Here is a 16,617-nt window from a genome sequence, read left to right on the forward strand (position 1 = left end):
TCTCTGTAACCTCCTCCAACCCCTCCGACTCTCCCTAACTCTGTAACCTCCTCCAGCCCCTACAACCCTCCCTATCACTGTAACCTCCTCCAGCCCCTACAACCCTCCCTATCTCTGTAACCTCCTCCAACTCCTCCGACTCTCCCTAACTCTGTAACATCCTCCAGCCCCTACAACCCTCCCTATCACTGTAACCTCCTCCAGCCCCTACAACCCTCCCTATCTCTGTAACCTCCTCCAGACCCTACAACCCTCCCTATTTCTGTAAGCTCCTCCAGCCCCTACAACCCTCCCTATCTCTGTAACCTCCTCCAGCCCCTACAACCCTCCCTATTTCTGTAACCTCCTCCAGCCCCTACAACCCTCCCTATCTCTGTAACCTCCTCCAGCCCCTAGAAACCTCCCTATTTCTCTAAACCTCCTACGACCCTCCGAGATCTCTGCTCTCTTCCAATTCCGGCCTCTTGACCATCCCTCGATTCCCATCGCTCTACCATTGGTGGCCGAGCTTTCAGCTGCCTGGGGGCCTTGATCTCTGAAATTCCCTCCCTAAACCTCTCCACTTGTTTCCCTCCTTTCCGACTCCCTTTCAAATCTCTCTCTCTCTCTCTTTGAGCGATCTCTCCCTGAAATCACCTTCTGTGTCTCTGTGTCATGGTGGGTTTATGATAGAAACTGTTGCTGCTGTGAGGCTCTGGCTCATTGTGTTGTTGTGGAAGAGGCTGTATCAGTGGGACTTGTCTCTCTCACTCTCTCTGATTCACAGCACAGGAGCTGGTCACTTCCCTGGTCAGCGATGGGGAAAGCTGTGGTATCCACACGGGTGGCAATGGGCTGGATATGGAAGAGAATTCAGCCACATATTGGTTCCCCCGGAGTGAAGATTGGGACAACTTGGCGATCGAGTGTTTGAATGAAGAACTGCAGAGAAACCAGACGTTCACTGATGTTTGGGATTTGGCCAGAAAGTTTTGGAATGGGCGCACCATTCCCCATGGTCTCCGTAAGGAGCACATGATCGTGGTCACTATGTACACCCATCATGGATCATTGTACAAGGCATTTAACGATGAGGTTCAGAAATATGGAAATATAACCAAATACAACTCCGAATTTAAACTGAAGGCCTTCCATTATCTCCTAACCATCGCTCTCCAGGCATTGAGAGATCATTCCAAATACTTACACCTTTATCGTGGGTTGAACGTTCCCAAGTTTGGGAGACGGGGCCAGGAGATGAGTTTCGGGAGATTCACCTCCACCTCCCTCAACAGAACAGTGGCCGTGGGATATGGAAACAGGACTTTGTTTGTGCTGAACACGACTTACGGTGTCAAGATCCGCAATTACTCATTCTTTGAGGGGCAAGAGATCTTAATCCCTCCCTACGAGAAGTTTGAGATTGTAAAGGCCGAGAGCTCAGGGGGAAACTGAATCTTCACCCTCCGCTCGAGAGGCTATGAGGGAGTTGAGGTGGGGCTGGAGAGGGACGGTAATGACTGTCTGAGAGTTTACCGGAAGACCCGACCCTGGTGGGTCTGGTTTCTGATCGCCTTGGCGATTTTGGTCACTCTGGGGGGATTAGGAACATTTCTCTACAAGTGCAGCTGCCAGGAATAGATTCCAATTTCCCACCATCTCCCCAACCCTCAACCCCCATCCAATACCCCTGACACACCATCAACCCTCATCAGCCTAATGATCAAAACTCTGTCCTCACACTCCCAAACCATGCTCCCCACATGCCAAATGATCAAGTCTGTGGGGCTGAATGGCCTCCACCTGTTCCTGTGTAACAGACTCGAGGGGCTGAATGGCCTCATGTTCCTATCTGTGCAAACTGTAAATTAAAATGATGTTTGATAGATTGACAAAGCTATGAAGGTTGAATTAACAATGTTGACATAAAATTTGTCCATAGAACTTACAAATTTCTTGCTTTATCATTTTCTCTCAAGCAACACTCCAGGTGTCTCACCTGATCAATGTAAGTTTTTGGAATCTTGCTGTGCACCTTTTATTTTTTTATTCATTCATGAGAAGTGTGGGTTATTGGCGAGGCTAGCATTTACAGCTTCTCCTTAATTGCCCTTAAAGGGCCATTTCAGAGTCAACCACATTGCTGTGGGGTCTGGAGTCACGTGTAGGCCCAGACCGGGTAAACACAGCAGATTTCCTTCCCTAAAGGACATTAATGAACCAGATGGGTTTTTACATCAATCGACAATGGTTTCATGGTCATCATTAGACTTTTAATTCCTGATCTTTATTGAATTCAAATTTCACCATCTACCGTGATGGGATTCAGACCCAGGTCCCCAGAGCATTACTCTGGGTCTCTGGATTACTAGCCCAGTGACAATACCGCGACACCTCTGCCTCCCCACATTTTAGTCATTGAACTGGTGAAGTGGGCAGGCAGATGGCAAATGCAGTTTAATGTGGAGAGTGAAGCGATTCATTTTGTTAGGAAGAAGGTGGAGAGACAATTTTTAGACTTGAATGTAGGAGGGTTGATCAGTAAGTTCGCGGATGACACGAAAGTTGGTGGGGTGGTAAATAGTGAGGAGGATAGCCTTCGATTACAGGAGGATATAGACGGGCTGGTCAGATGGGCTGGTCAGTGGCAAATGGAATTTAATCCGGATAAGTGTGAGGTGATGCACTTGGGCAGGACAAACAAGACACGATGAATGGTAGGACCCTGGGAAGTACCGAGGATCAGAGGGACCTTGGTGTGCATGTCCACCGGTCGCTTAAGGTAGCGGGGCAGGTAGATAAGGTGGTTAAGAAGGCATATGGGATACTTGCCTTTATTAGCCAAAGCATAGAATATAAGAGCAGGGAGGTTATGCTGGAACTATATAAAATGTTGGTTAGGCCACAGTATTGTGTGCAGTTCTGGAATCCACATTATAGGAAGGATGTGACTGCACTAGAGAGAGAACAGAGGAGATTTACCAGGATGTTGTCTGGGCTGGAGAGTTTTAGTTATGAAGAGAGATTGGATAGACTGGGGTTATTTTCCCTGGAGCAGAGGAGATTTACCAGGATGTTGCCTGGGCTGGAGAGTTTTAGTTATGAGGAGAGATTGGATAGACTGGGGTTATTTTCCCTGGAGCAGAGGAGATTGAGGGGGAACATGATTGAGGTGTGTAAAATTTAGAGGGGCATAGACAGGAAGGAACTTTTCCCCTTCAATAACCAGAGGGCATAGATTTAAGGGAAGGGGCAGGAGGTTTAGAGGGGATGTGAGGAAGAATTTTTTCACCCAGAGGGTGGTGGGAATCTGGACTCAATGACTGAATGGTTGGGAGAGGCAGAAACACTCATAACATTTAAGATGTATTTGGATATGCACTTGCAATGCCACATGGCAATACAAGGCTATGGGCCTAGTGCTGGGAAATGGGATTAGAATAGTTAGGTACTTGTTTGACCAGCGCAGACTCAATGGGCCGAAGGGCCTTATTCTGTGCTGTAGACCTCTATGACTCTATGACTCTGTGACAATATAAGATAAAGGGTACAATTCTAAACAGGGTGCAGGAGCTGAGGGACCTGGGGGTATATGTACATAAATCACTGAAGGTGGCAGGACAGGGTGAGAGAGCGGGTAATAAAGCGGACAGTATCCTGGGCTTTATTAATAGGGACATAGGGTACAAGAGCAGGGAGGTTGTGTTAAACATGTATAAAACACTGGTTCAACTTCAACTGGGGTATTGTGTCCATTTCCAGGCACCACACTTTAGGAAGGATGTGAAGGCTTTAGGGAGAGTGCGGAAAAGATTCACAAGAATGGCTCCAGGGATGAGGAACTTCAGTAACATGGAGAGATTGGAGAAGCCGGGACTGTTCTCCTTGGAGCAGAGAAGGCTGAGGGGGAGATTGAATCGAGGCGTTCGAAATCCCGAGGGGGTTTCCGATTGAGGGAACGAGGGGAAAGTGTTTCCAGTGTCAGGAGGGTCGAGAAGCGGAGGGACACGGGTTGAAGGGAATCGGGAAAGGGAGCAGAGGGGGAGATGAGGAGAATTGTTTATTTCCCACACAGCGAGTTGTTGTGATTTGGAAGACGCTGCCTGAAAGGGTGGTGGAAGCAGGTTCAACAGGGGGACCCTCGAAAGGGGCAATTGGAGAAATACCTGAAGGGGAAACATTTACAGGGATACGGGGGGAGAGAGCAGATGGGGGATCATGGGATTAATTGGATAGACCTGTCAAGGAAACGGAACCAACATGGGGGCAGAATGGCCTTACTCGGTCTTATTTCAAACTATGATTCATGACTGAAGTTATTGTTTAATGTGACACATTCATGTGAATCTCTGGAGTGTTTACACAGTGAACGTGTTTCGTATGATACACTGCTGACTGGGACAGAAGATTAAACTCAGCGACCAGAGCTCACTTTTAAACATTGCTTAGCAGTGTTGGACCCTCATTCAATCGTCAGGTTGAGAGCGGCAGAGGAAGGAGATGTTAAACTGAGGGATTCTCTGTGCTCTCAGGTACACAGAGTAGATCTCAGGTCCAGGAGGATTTCATCGAGTCTCAGTGAATCTCTCTCTCTCTCTCTTTCTCTCTCTCCTGAGTCAGAGCGTCATGGGTTTAGGCCCCTCCCTCCAATCCGAGAATGGAAAATCGATATTGAGCCCTGATCCTCTGACTGTGCAGCACTCCCTCAGTACTGACCCTCTGACAGTGCGGCACTCCCTCAGTACTGAACCTCCGACAGTGCAGCACTCCCTCAGTACTGACCCTCCAACAGTGCAGCACTCCCTCAGTACTGACCCTCCGACAGTGCGGCACTCCCTCAGTACTGACCCTCCGACAGTGCGGCACTCCCTCAGTACTGACCCTCCGACAGTGTGGCACTCCCTCAGCACTGACCCTCCGACAGTGCGGCACTCCCTCAGTACTAACCCTCCAACAGTGCGGCACTCCCTCAGCACTGACTCTCTGACAGCGCGGCACTCCCTCAGTACTGACCCTCTGACAGTGCAGCACTCCCTCAGTACTGACCCTCTGACAGTGCAGCACTCCCTCAGTACTGACCCTCTGACAGTGCAGCACTCCCTCAGTACTGACCCTCCGACAGAGCGGCAATCCCTCAGTACTGACCCTCTGACAGTACGACACTCCCTCAGTACTGACCCTCCGACAGTGCGGCACTACCTCAGCACTGACTCTCTGACAGTGCAGCACTCCCTCAGTACTGACCCTCCGACAGTGCAGCACTCCCTCAGTACTGACCCTCCGACAGTGCAGCAGTTCCTCAGTACTGACCCTCCGACAGTGCAGCACTCCCTCAGTACTGACCCTCTGACAGTGCAGCAGTCCCTCAGTACTGACCCTCCGACAGTGCAGCACTCCCTCAGTACTGACCTTCTGACAGTACGGCACTCCCTCAGTACTGACCGTCTGACAGTACGGCACTCCCTCAGTACTGACCCTCCGACAGTGCAGCACTCCCTCAGTACTGACCCTCTGACAGTGCAGCACTCCCTCAGTACTGACCCTCCGACAGAGCGGCAATCCCTCAGTACTGACCCTCTGACAGTGCAGCACTCCCTCAGTACTGACCCTCCGACAGTGCAGCACTCCCTCAGTACTGACCCTCCGACAGTGCAGCAGTTCCTCAGTACTGACCCTCCGACAGTGCAGCACTCCCTCAGCACTGACTCTCTGACAGTGCAGCACTCCCTCAGTACTGACCCTCCGACAGTGCAGCACTCCCTCAGTACTGACCCTCCGACAGTGCAGCAGTTCCTCAGTACTGACCCTCCGACAGTCCAGCACTCCCTCAGTACTGACCCTCTGACAGTGCAGCAGTCCCTCAGTACTGACCCTCCGACAGTGCAGCACTCCCTCAGTACTGACCTTCTGACAGTACGGCACTCCCTCAGTACTGACCGTCTGACAGTACGGCACTCCCTCAGTACTGACCCTCCGACAGTGCAGCACTCCCTCAGTACTGACCCTCCGACAGTGCGGCACTCCCTCAGTACTGACCCTCCGACAGTGCGGCACTCCCTCAGTACTGACCCTCCGACAGTGCGGCACTCCCTCAGTACTGACCCTCCGACAGTGCAGCACTCCCTCAGTACTGACCCTCCGACAGTGCAGCAGTTCCTCAGTACTGACCCTCCGACAGTGCAGCACTCCCTCAGTACTGACCTTCTGACAGTACGGCACTCCCTCAGTACTGACCGTCTGACAGTACGGCACTCCCTCAGTACTGACCCTCTGACAGTGCAGCACTCCCTCAGTACTGACTCTTCGACAGTGCGGCGCTCCCTCAGTACTGACCCTCTGACAGTGCAGCACTCCCTCAGTACTGACTCTTCGACAGTGCGGCAATCCCTCAGTACAGACCCCCGACAATGCTGCAATCCCTTGGTACAAACCCTCCAACTTTGCGGCACTCTCTCAGTACTGACCCTCCGACTGTGTGTCTCTCTCTCAGTACTGACCCTCCGACAGTGCAGCACTCCCTCAGTACGGACTCTCAGACAGTGCAGCACTACCTCAATACTGACCCTCCGACAGTGCAGCACTCCCTCAGTACGGACTCTCAGACAGTGCAGCACTACCTCAGTACTGACCCTCCAACAGTGCAGCACTCCTTCAGCACTGACCTTCTGACAGTGCAGCACTGCCTCAGTATGGACCCTCAGACAGTGCAGCACTCACTCAGTACTGACCCTCCAACAGTGCTGAACTCCCTTTTTACAACCTCTCCGACACTGCAGCACTCCCTCAGTACTGACCCGCCGACAGTGCATCACTCCCTCAGTTCTGATCCTCCAACAGTGCTGCACTTTCTCAGTACTGACATTCCGAGGGTGTAGGACTCCTGTGTACTGACCCTCCGTCAGTGCTGAACTCCCTTTGTACAGCCTCTCCCACACTGCTGCATTCCCTCAGCACTGACCCTGAACAGAGAGAAATCTAAACCTTGCATATTCTCAGGGCTTGTGAGTATCAGCAAGGCCATATTGGACGAAGGAGAATGTAAGTATGATAGATTGGGCGGTTTGGGAGTCAAACTGGAGCCTTAGGTTGGAAAGCAACTAAGATTGAGCCTGTTTACATTAGATAGGGGAAGAACAGATGGTCTTGTCTCAGTTTAGGTCATCCACATATTGGATCACTCCGCTGGCCTGGTCTCGTTCTGTGCGACTCAGTGTATCGCACAGCACCTGGTGAGAAATGGCTGGACTATTGTGCAAACCCTGAGGCAATCGAGTCCAAGTGTATTGTCTGTATCCTATCGTAAAAGCAAATTTATCCTGGGACCCCTCGTCCAATGTTATCACCCAAAATCCTTTAGCTATATCTAGGACCGAAAAGATTGTGCGGCTGGGCCCTAGATTATTGAATATAGTGGCAGGGCTCGCTCCTATTGGGTGTTCCCTCAGTGTCACCTTACTGAAAGCTGTATAGTCAATTGTTAATCGATATGACCCGTCTGGTTTCTGAATGAGCCAAATAGGGGAATCGGTGGTGGGCTGAGTCCTCCTCACTATCCCATCCTGCTCTAAGCTCCATATGATGTCCCTCACTGCATCCTGAGACTCTGATTTAATGGGGTCTTGTTTTCTCGGGGGGTGGGTGGGGGTGCTCAGGCCCAGGAATATTTATGGGGGTCATTTTAACCCTACCGCAGTCGTGTTTGTGGCATGCCGACAGAGGACACCCCATTCCCCCTGTTGTCTCCATTGATCTTGATTTAACTCTGTCACTGTGGCTGCACTGCGTAGGAGAATCGGGGTTCGATTCTTCTCAAGTGGACCCTGCATAATAATCCTACCATCCTGTGGGCTAATTACTGCCCCTAATCGTTTTAGAATATCCATCCCCATAATGCTCCCCTCATTGGCTTGTCCTACCCAAATCCGGATAGGGACTATCAGTCCCCTTATTTCTAAGGGGGTGACCTCACTTTGTCTTGCCCGCATGTGTACCCCGCTTATTCCTGTCATTGGGATAGCTTCCGGGACTCGCCCACGGTCAACAGCTTTTGATCCGGAGTGGCGGCATTTCCTTGGGACTGTCTGTCACCCTGGCCTTCTCGCCCCACCCCAACCCCCTTCCCAGAGCCCAACAATCACTCCGGAGGTGCCCAGCCTTCCTATAATTAGTACCCATTTCTACTGGCCCATTCTGTCCACTCCTACAGTCCCTGGTCATATGCCCCTCCCTCCCACAATTGTAACACCCTAGCCTGGGACCAACCTCAGCCAGGGGGGGTCCACCACCTTACGCCCCTGCGCCTCCAACTCTGTGGCCCAGCCTGTAATATACAAACAATGCCCTCCCACTGAGAGGCCCATCCTAATAATCTCCTGGCGCTCCGATCCGAACCCTTCCTTCAACGTTTTCAAGAAGATCTCATCATCCCGCAGAGGGTGGTGTTGTCCTGAAAAGTGCATCAGACCTTTCCCGCTTTCGCTCCGCATAGTCCATTGCGGACTCAGTCCTTCCTCTGTACCATGGATGTTACACGCCCCCAGTTTGTCTCTCCCCTCCCCCCACAAGGCCTCCCTAACTGCTCTCTCAAACTCCCTGTGCAGGGCTGTCTCCGTCTCCCGGACCCGGGAGGTCCCCAGGTTTCACCCAGTCACTGCTTCTAAACGGTAGGGGCAATCTTTCCCAAATAACCCCTGGGCACTCAGCCTTCACCAGGACGTGAGTACCGAGGGGGTGCATTGCGTGGGAATCTTGCACTTCCTGCGGTTTGGTCCAAAAAATCCACGTTGTTATGCCGAGTTTGAAGTCTCGGCGATTCTTTAAGCAAAACTTGCTTTTCCCCGCCGGCTGAATAGTGCGTACTTAACCTTCTCTATAACCCTCTCAAATTCCTCACCCCCTTCCCATCTCTCAGCCCCCTCGCTCCCTCCGGGTTTTAATTCGCCTTTCCTGGCTTTACTTTTCCTAATGGTTATTGCTGTAGGGATCGTGGGATTCAATGGGCACAGTGGGGTGGTTGGTTCATAGAAGGGCGGACCTGCCTCAGCTCCTTCATAGGCTTCCCCTTCGGAGCTTACCCCCCCATCTTGATCAGTGTCACTGCAGGCTGCAGCTGCTGCTGCTGCCCCCACTGTTCTGATCTGTCCTGGGTCTGACTTAGTTTCTCTCTCTCTCTCTCTAATCGACTGGAACTTAGTATTAACCCGTCTGCACAACTGCAGGTACAAGATAATTAATAACAACCATCACCCCTTTCTTTTCCTTATCCTTTCCCCGCTCTAACCACCACTGTTTTTGTTCTCCGGGGGTTCCCTGTGGGGCCCACCCCTCCTTCTGCATTTTTGACGGTTGTTCCACCATGAACCTCCCAATGGAGCCCGCGGTTCCCCATTCGAGTTCCATAGCACTATTTTGTTTCCCTGACAGCATTCTATTCCTACTTTCCGTCTACCTCTGCACGGTACATTCGCACGGTCCTAACAACTTAGGTATCTGAGGTATATGTATGCGCGTTTACACTGGGGTCTGGCCTCCCTGCGCGGCTTTGGCTAAGGTTACCACGCCAGCATGACTCCGCCCTCTTACTGGGTAATTGTTCCGGCCTTCCTGCGCTTTGGTACCACTAGCTCACCTCCGCCTCTTACCCCCGGCGCCTCCTATCTCCTGTCCTGAGTTCTCCTGCTGATTCTTTGATACTTGACCGGACCATTCTCGGGTAGGCTTACTGCACTAACTACGGGTGGTAAATGAACGTACTCACCCAGTTTGCAGAGCCGTCCCGAGGATCCGATCCAAGTATCCTGCCGACTACGCCAATTGTTGTGGTGTCTTTGGCGAACGGACCACGGACCACAGGAGACTCAGGTACGATCGTTTATTCGAGCAAATGCAAGGGGGGCACCATCTCAATGCAGCTTGAGACAGTACCCTGCTACACTACAAGTGTTCATCATATTTATACATCATTGTTCACTTAGAAGAACAGTTTCCAGATTTTGATCTTGCCAACATATAGGTTTACACTAAACTTACAAGTCTATTTTGTTCTCACCCAGGCAGAGAGACCCTCCCTCATACCTAAACTAAGACAAGACCATCTGTTCTTTCCCTATCTGGCTCAATCTTAGTTGTTTTCCAACCTAAGGCTCCAGTCTGACTCCCAAACCTCCCAATCTATCATATTTACATTCTCCTTCGTTCAATATGGCCTTGCTGATACTCACAAGCCCTGAGAATATGCAAGGTTTAGATTTCTCTCTGTCCAGCCTGACCTTTAACTGTTAACTGCTTACGCAGGCAGGTTCTGCCTGTTTGTTTTTTTAAGTATTGATTCCTTTCAATAAATTCTTGCTATATCCCTATACTGTATCCCTTTATTTCCCCTGAACAGTCCCCCCTTTCTATCTACAGGACTCCAGCACAAGGTGAGAGAATTCTTGCTTCACCCGTCCAAAGCTCTGCTAAGACAACACCTGGAATTCTGGAGTCAGTTCTGGAAACCACACCTTGACAAGGTCTCATTTGTCAGCATTTTAAATGTGATGAGTGAGGTGGGATTACAGGGTAGAATCGACATGGTGAGGAGCTGCTGATCCCAGCGCTTCTCTCAGTGAGAGAGAGAGGGCAGGCCCTGCCAATTACTCTCACCCTTAGACTGTACCTCCCCCAAAGGCCAGGTAGAAGCTCTCGAGAGGATTTCTTTCCCTGAGTTCATTCACGGGGATGTGGGCTTCACTGGCTGGGTCCGGCATTTATTGCCCAGGCCTAATTGCCTCTTGAGAAGGTGGTGGTTAGCCGCCTTCTTGAACCGCTGCTGTCCCTGTGGTGTAGGTACACCCACAGCGCTGTTAGGGAGGGAGTTCCAGGATTTTGTCCCCGTGTGGTGTACGTACACCCACAGCGCTGTTAGGGAGGGAGTTTCAGGATTTTGACCCAACGACAGTGAAGGGGGGGGCCGATATATTTCGAAGTCAAGATGGTGAGGGGCTTGGAGGGAAACTTCCCAGATTTCAAAAGTTAAAACCTTTTGAATGAAAGGGAGAGTGGGATGTGGATATAGCATGGACTGAGTGACTGGAAACAGAGAGTAGTAGCGAACAGTTGTTTTTCAGACTGGAGAAAGGTGTCCAGGGTATCCAGGGGTCACTGTTCACAGAAGTGGTGCAGTTCAGAGGGAGGCCATTCAGCCCATCATGTCTGTACTGGCCCTCTGTGCATTTTAACTTAGTGCCAATCTCCTGCCTTTTCCCTGTAACTCTGCACGTTGTTCCTGTTTAGATAACCATCCGATTCTCTTTTGAATGTCTCAATCAAACCTGCCTCGACCAAGCTTCCAGGCAGTGCATTCCAAACCCTAACTGCTCGCTGTGTGAAAAAATATTTTCTCACCTCGCCGTTGATTCTTTTGCAAAACAGGGCCCTCTGGTTCTCGATCTGTTTACAAGCGGGAACAGTTTCTCCCACCTACACTGTCCAGACCCCCCTCATCATTTTGAAAACTTCTATCAAGTCTCCTCTCAGCCTTCTCCTCTCCAAGGAAAACTGTCCCAACTTCTCCAATCTATCCTCATAGCTGAAGCGTCTCATCCCTGGAACCATTCTGGTAAACCTCTCCTGCACTCTCTCCAATGTGTTCACATCCTTCCTATAGTGTGGCACTCAGAACTGTACACAGTACTCCAGCTGAGGCCTAACCAGTGTCTTATATAAGTTCATCATAACCTTCCTGCTCTTGTACTCCATGTCCCTATTAATGAAGCCTAGGATACTGTATTCTTCAGAAACAGCTCTCTCTATCTCTCCTGCCACCTTTAATAACTTATGTACATTTACACGCAGGTCTCTCTGCTCCTGCACATCCTTTAGAAAAGTATCCTTTATTTTATAGTCTCTCCATGCTCTTTGTACCAAAGTGTATCACCTCACACTTCTCCAAATTGAACTCCATCTGCCACCTATCTGCCCACTCCACCAGCTTGTCTATGTCCTCTTGAAGTTCTACACTGTCCCCCACACAGTTTATAATTCTCCCAAGTTTTATCTCATCTGCAAACTTTGAAACTGCACACCAAGATCTAGATCATTAATATATATCAGGAAAAGCAAGGGTCCCAATACCGACACCTGGGGAACTGCACTACAAACCTTCCTCCAGCCCAAAAAATACCCATTAACCATTACCCTCTGTTTCCTGTTCTCAGCCAATTTGTTTCCACATTTTTACTGTCCCTTTTATTTCAATAACTTACCTCACAAGTCTGTTGTGTGGCACTGTATCGAACGCCTTTTGGAAGTCCAAATACATCACATCAATGGCCTTGCCCTCATCAACCATCTCTCTTACCCCTTCAAAAATCTCCAGCAAGTTAGACAGAATTTTCCTTTAACAAATCCACCCAAACAGAGGCAAGGGGCACAGCTGAGGTGTTAAGTGAATATTTTATATCTGTCTTTACCTACGAGGTAGATGCTGCCCAGGCCATGGTGACAGAGGAAGAAACTCAGTCACTAGAAGGGTTTAAAATTGATAAGGAGGAGGTATTGGATAAGCTGTCGGTGCTTAAAGTTGATAAGGTACCGGGACTGGGTGAGATGGGTCCAAGAATATTGAAGGAAGTGAGAGAGGAGATTGCAGAGGCACTGGCTGTAATCTTTCAATGTTCCCTGGATTCGGGGGAGGTGCCGGAGGACTGGAGAATTACAAACATTATGCCCTTGTTCAGTGACCCAACCTCCATTGCCCCCGCGGGAGAAATTTCCACAAATTCACGACGCTCCGGGAGACGAAATTCCTGCTCGTCTCTGTCTTCAATGGGAGACTCCTCATTCTGAAATTGTGCCCCCCCCCTCGTTCTAGATTCCACTCCCATGAGGGGGAAACATCCTCTCAGCATCCACCCTGTCAAGCACCCTCTCCCTCCCTCCGGAATCTGATATGTTTCAATAAGACCACCCCTCATTCTTCTAAACTCCAATGGGTACAGGGCCCAACCTGCTCACCCTTTCCTCATCGGACAAACCCCCTTCATCCCAGGCATCAGCCCAGTGAACCTTCTCTGAACTTTGTTTTTATTCATTAATGTGGGCTTCGCTGACTGGGCCAACATTTATTGCCCATCCCTAATTGCCCTTGGGAACGTGGTGGTGAGCCGCCTTCTTGAACCACTGCAGTCCCATGTGGTGTAGGTACACCCACAGCGCTGTTAGGGAGGGAGTTCCAGGATTTTGACCCAGTGACAGTGAACGGCCGATGTATTTCCAAGTCAGGATGGTGAGTGACTCGGAGAGGAACTTCCAGGTGGTGGTGTTCCCCATGTGTCTGCTGCCCTTGTCCTTCTAGATGGTAGCGGTTGTGGATTTGGAAGGTGCTGTCTAAGGAACCTTGGTGAATTCCTGCAGTGCATCTTGTGGATGGTACACACACTGCTGCTACTGTGCGTCAGTGGTGGAGGGAGTGAATGTTTGTGGATGGGGAGCCAATCAAGTGGGGCTGCTTTGTCCTGGACAGCATCCAGCTTCTTGAGTGTTGTGGGAGCTGCACTCATCCAGGCAAGTGGGGAGTATTTCATCACACTCCTGACTTGTGTCTTGTAGATGCTGGACAGGCTTTGGGGAGTCAGAAGGTGAGACACTCGCCGCAGGATTCCCAGCCTCTGACCTGCTCTTGTAGCCACAGTAGTTATATGGCTGGTCCAGTTCAGTTTCTGGTCAATGGTAACCCCCAGGATGTTGATAATGGGGGATTCAGTGATGGTAATGCAATTGAATGTCAAGGGACGATGGTTGGATCCTCTCTTGTTGGAGATGGTCATTGCCTGACACTTGTGTGGCTTGAATGTTACTTGCCACTTGTCAGCCCAAGCCTGGATATTGTCCAGGTCTTGCTGCACTGGGACATGGACTGCTCCAGTACCTGAGGAATCGCGAATGGTGCTGAACATTGTGCAATCATCAGCGAACATCCCCACTTCTGACCTTATGATGTAAGGAAGGTCATTGATGTTTGAGTGGCTTGCTAGACCATTTCAGAGGGCAATTAAGAGTCAACCACATTGCTGTGGGTCTGGAGTCACATGTAGACCAGACCAGGTAAGGACGGCAGATTTATGGTCATTTTATTGAATTCAGATTCCACCAGCTGAGTGTTGGCATTCGAACCCAGGTCCCCAGTGGTTTACTAGGGTCTCTGGATTTCTAGCTCCGTGAGAATACAACTACACCACTACCTCCCGTGCTTCCAACGCAAGAATATCCGTCCTTAAGTACTGTGAAGATGGATGTTACTTTATGTAGGGAGCAGGGTGATATTCTGTAAAGGAGGGTGTGTGTGTGCACGTCCATGATTAATTAAGCTGCGAGGAAAGTGGGTAAGGATGAGTTGTCTGTGGGAGCTGAGGGATGAAAGGTAACAGCGTTAGGTTCATGCATGTGTAATGAGAGGTCGGTAGGGTTGGGTTAAGTGTTGATGAAGAAAGAGACATGTCTAAGCTTGTCGTTCAGCACTCATCAGGGATACAGGGGGAGAGGGAAAGAGTAGAGTGAGGAGCGTGGCATTAACTCGATAGGTGTTTGAAAGAGCCAGCACGAGGTCGATGGGCCGAATAGCCTCCCATTCTCCTGTATCAATGTCTGCAGATCTCAGACTTAAGCCGGGCATCTCTGGTGCTGCTGTGGCAGGCCAGCCAAAGCTCCACTGGCAGGAGATCCCAGCCTAAATGTTGTTACACAAGTTAAAAAGAGGGAAGGCATTTGAACATTGTAAAACAGGTCTAAACACATCCTCATTTTAATGATAGACACAGTGAGGGGGCGGAAAGGAGCAAGGGTGAGAGCAGGGGGGAGAGAGAGAGAGACAGACAGACAGACAGAGAGAGAGAGACAGACAAACAGACAGAGACAGAGAGACAGAGAGACAGAGAGAAAGAGCAACAGAGAGGGACAGCGACAGAGAGAAGGAGAGACAGAGAGAAGGAGAAACAGAGAGGAGAAACAGAGAGGATGGGGGGGGAGAAAGACGGGGGGGGGGGAGAAAGACGGGGGGGGAGAAAGACAGGGAGGGGGGAGAAAGACGGGGGGAGAAAGACGGCGCGGGGAGAAAGACGGGGGGCGGAGAAAGACGGGTGAGAAATACGGGGGAGAGAGAGACAGAGTGAGAGAGAGAGAGACAGGGACGGAGAGTGATAGAGAGGGAGAGAGAGAGAATCAGAATGAAAGAAAGTACGAAAGAGGGGCAGAGAGCTAGAGAAACAGACAAAGAGAGAGACAGAGTGAGAGTGGGAGAAAGAGACAGAGAGACAGTGGGAGAGAGAGAGAGACAGAGAGACAGTGGGAGAGAGAGACATAGAGACAGAAAGAGAGAGACAAAGGAAGAGAGACGGAGAGAAAGAAATCAAGATAGAGTCAGAGAGAGAGATAGACAGAGAGAGAGACAGAGACAGAAAGAGAGAGGGGGAGACAGGGAGATAGAGTGAGAGAGATAGAGGGACAGAGGCAGGGAAGAGCGAAATAGAGAGAGCAGGGGTCCAGAGAGAGGGGAAGGGAAAGGGAAAGAGAGAGGGAGCGGATGAAACACAGAGACGTACAAAGAGAGAGAGGGAGGAGGTGATGGGCGAGAGGAGAAAGAAATGCAGCGAGCAAGAGAGACACAGTGTGGGCAGGAGGGAGAGACAGGCAGAAAGTGAGACAGAGAAAGAGCAAGAAAGAGAGAGAGTGCGGTAAGGGGGGAGTGAGAGAGCGAGGAGCCAGACAATCCAACCAGCACAGCAACGAATCCAGGAAGAGGGTGGGGCTGGAGCAGGGAGAGAGATTACGGTGGAGGATAGAAAAATCCCCTCAGAGAAAGGTGGATTGGAGCAAGGGAAGTATAAAACTGAGAACATTGAACGAAGGGTGAGAGAGAGAACGAGAGTCTGAGAACGAGACAGATCGAGAGAGATGGAGAAAATGGAACAGATAATCGTTGGTGCTCCAAGTAGACCTTCAGCAGTCCAGAAAATGGTCCCGAAGGTGAAGGTTTCTGATGCTCCATGTGTTACTGATTTCAATATACCCTCTCCACTTGCCTTCCACACGGGATTGATATTCAAGAGTACGTCACTAGCAGTGAAGTACATCTTGGGAGTGTGGTCACTGTTGGAATGTGGGAAAAGTGGCGGCCAGTTTGTGCAGAGCAAGATCCCACAGACAGTACAACTTGGGAAAAAATTGCACAGGTCCCAACTGGAGTTCCAGTTTTGGGCACACAAGACCAGCTCAGGCCAGTGCCAGTCAGCTCCCAGGTTTTCCTGCTGTTTACATCGGTTCAGCAAGACACGGCAAACAGCAAAGGAATGATGAGGAGAGATTCCGTTGTTAAAACAGGGGGAGGGGGGGCAGAATTATATCTTCGTCCAAGGACAACAGGCAGAAATCCCCTCTCGCCCACAGCTTCTCTTCTAATAATGCATGAGTGATCCTGGACATCCAACTAAGAGGGGAGATGGGGCCTTGTTTAATGTCCCAGGGCAAAAGACAGCACCTCCAACAGTGCGGCACTCCCTCGGTACTGACCCTCCGAAAGCACAGCACGCCCTCAGTACTGGCCCTCCAACAATGCGGCGCTCCCTCAGTACTGACCCTCCGACAGTGCGGCACTCCCTCAGT

At 50.4% G+C, this 16,617-nt stretch overlaps 1 protein-coding gene across 8 annotated transcripts in view; it reads left to right on the forward strand.

Moving 5' to 3' along the window:
- Positions 1 to 16,617, forward strand: part of LOC121269401 (NAD(P)(+)--arginine ADP-ribosyltransferase 2-like) — a 204,369-nt gene that overhangs the window by 15,225 nt on the left and 172,527 nt on the right. For 3 of the 8 annotated variants that reach the window (XM_041174002.1, XM_041174001.1, XM_041174003.1), the window contains one exon: positions 767 to 1,921. The exons of 1 other annotated variant lie outside the window; for it this stretch is intronic. In XM_041174002.1, the coding sequence (XP_041029936.1) occupies positions 767 to 1,434 (668 nt within the window). In that variant the 3' untranslated portion in view covers positions 1,435 to 1,921. Of the gene's footprint in view, positions 1 to 766; positions 1,922 to 10,386; positions 10,456 to 16,617 lie in introns of those variants that run through there. 4 more of the 8 variants (XM_041174005.1, XM_041174006.1, XM_041174004.1 and 1 more) reach the window with 2 other exon arrangements.

Source organism: Carcharodon carcharias, chromosome 24 (assembly GCF_017639515.1).
Source record: "Carcharodon carcharias isolate sCarCar2 chromosome 24, sCarCar2.pri, whole genome shotgun sequence".
In the NCBI taxonomy this organism is placed as follows: Eukaryota; Metazoa; Chordata; class Chondrichthyes; order Lamniformes; family Lamnidae; genus Carcharodon; species Carcharodon carcharias.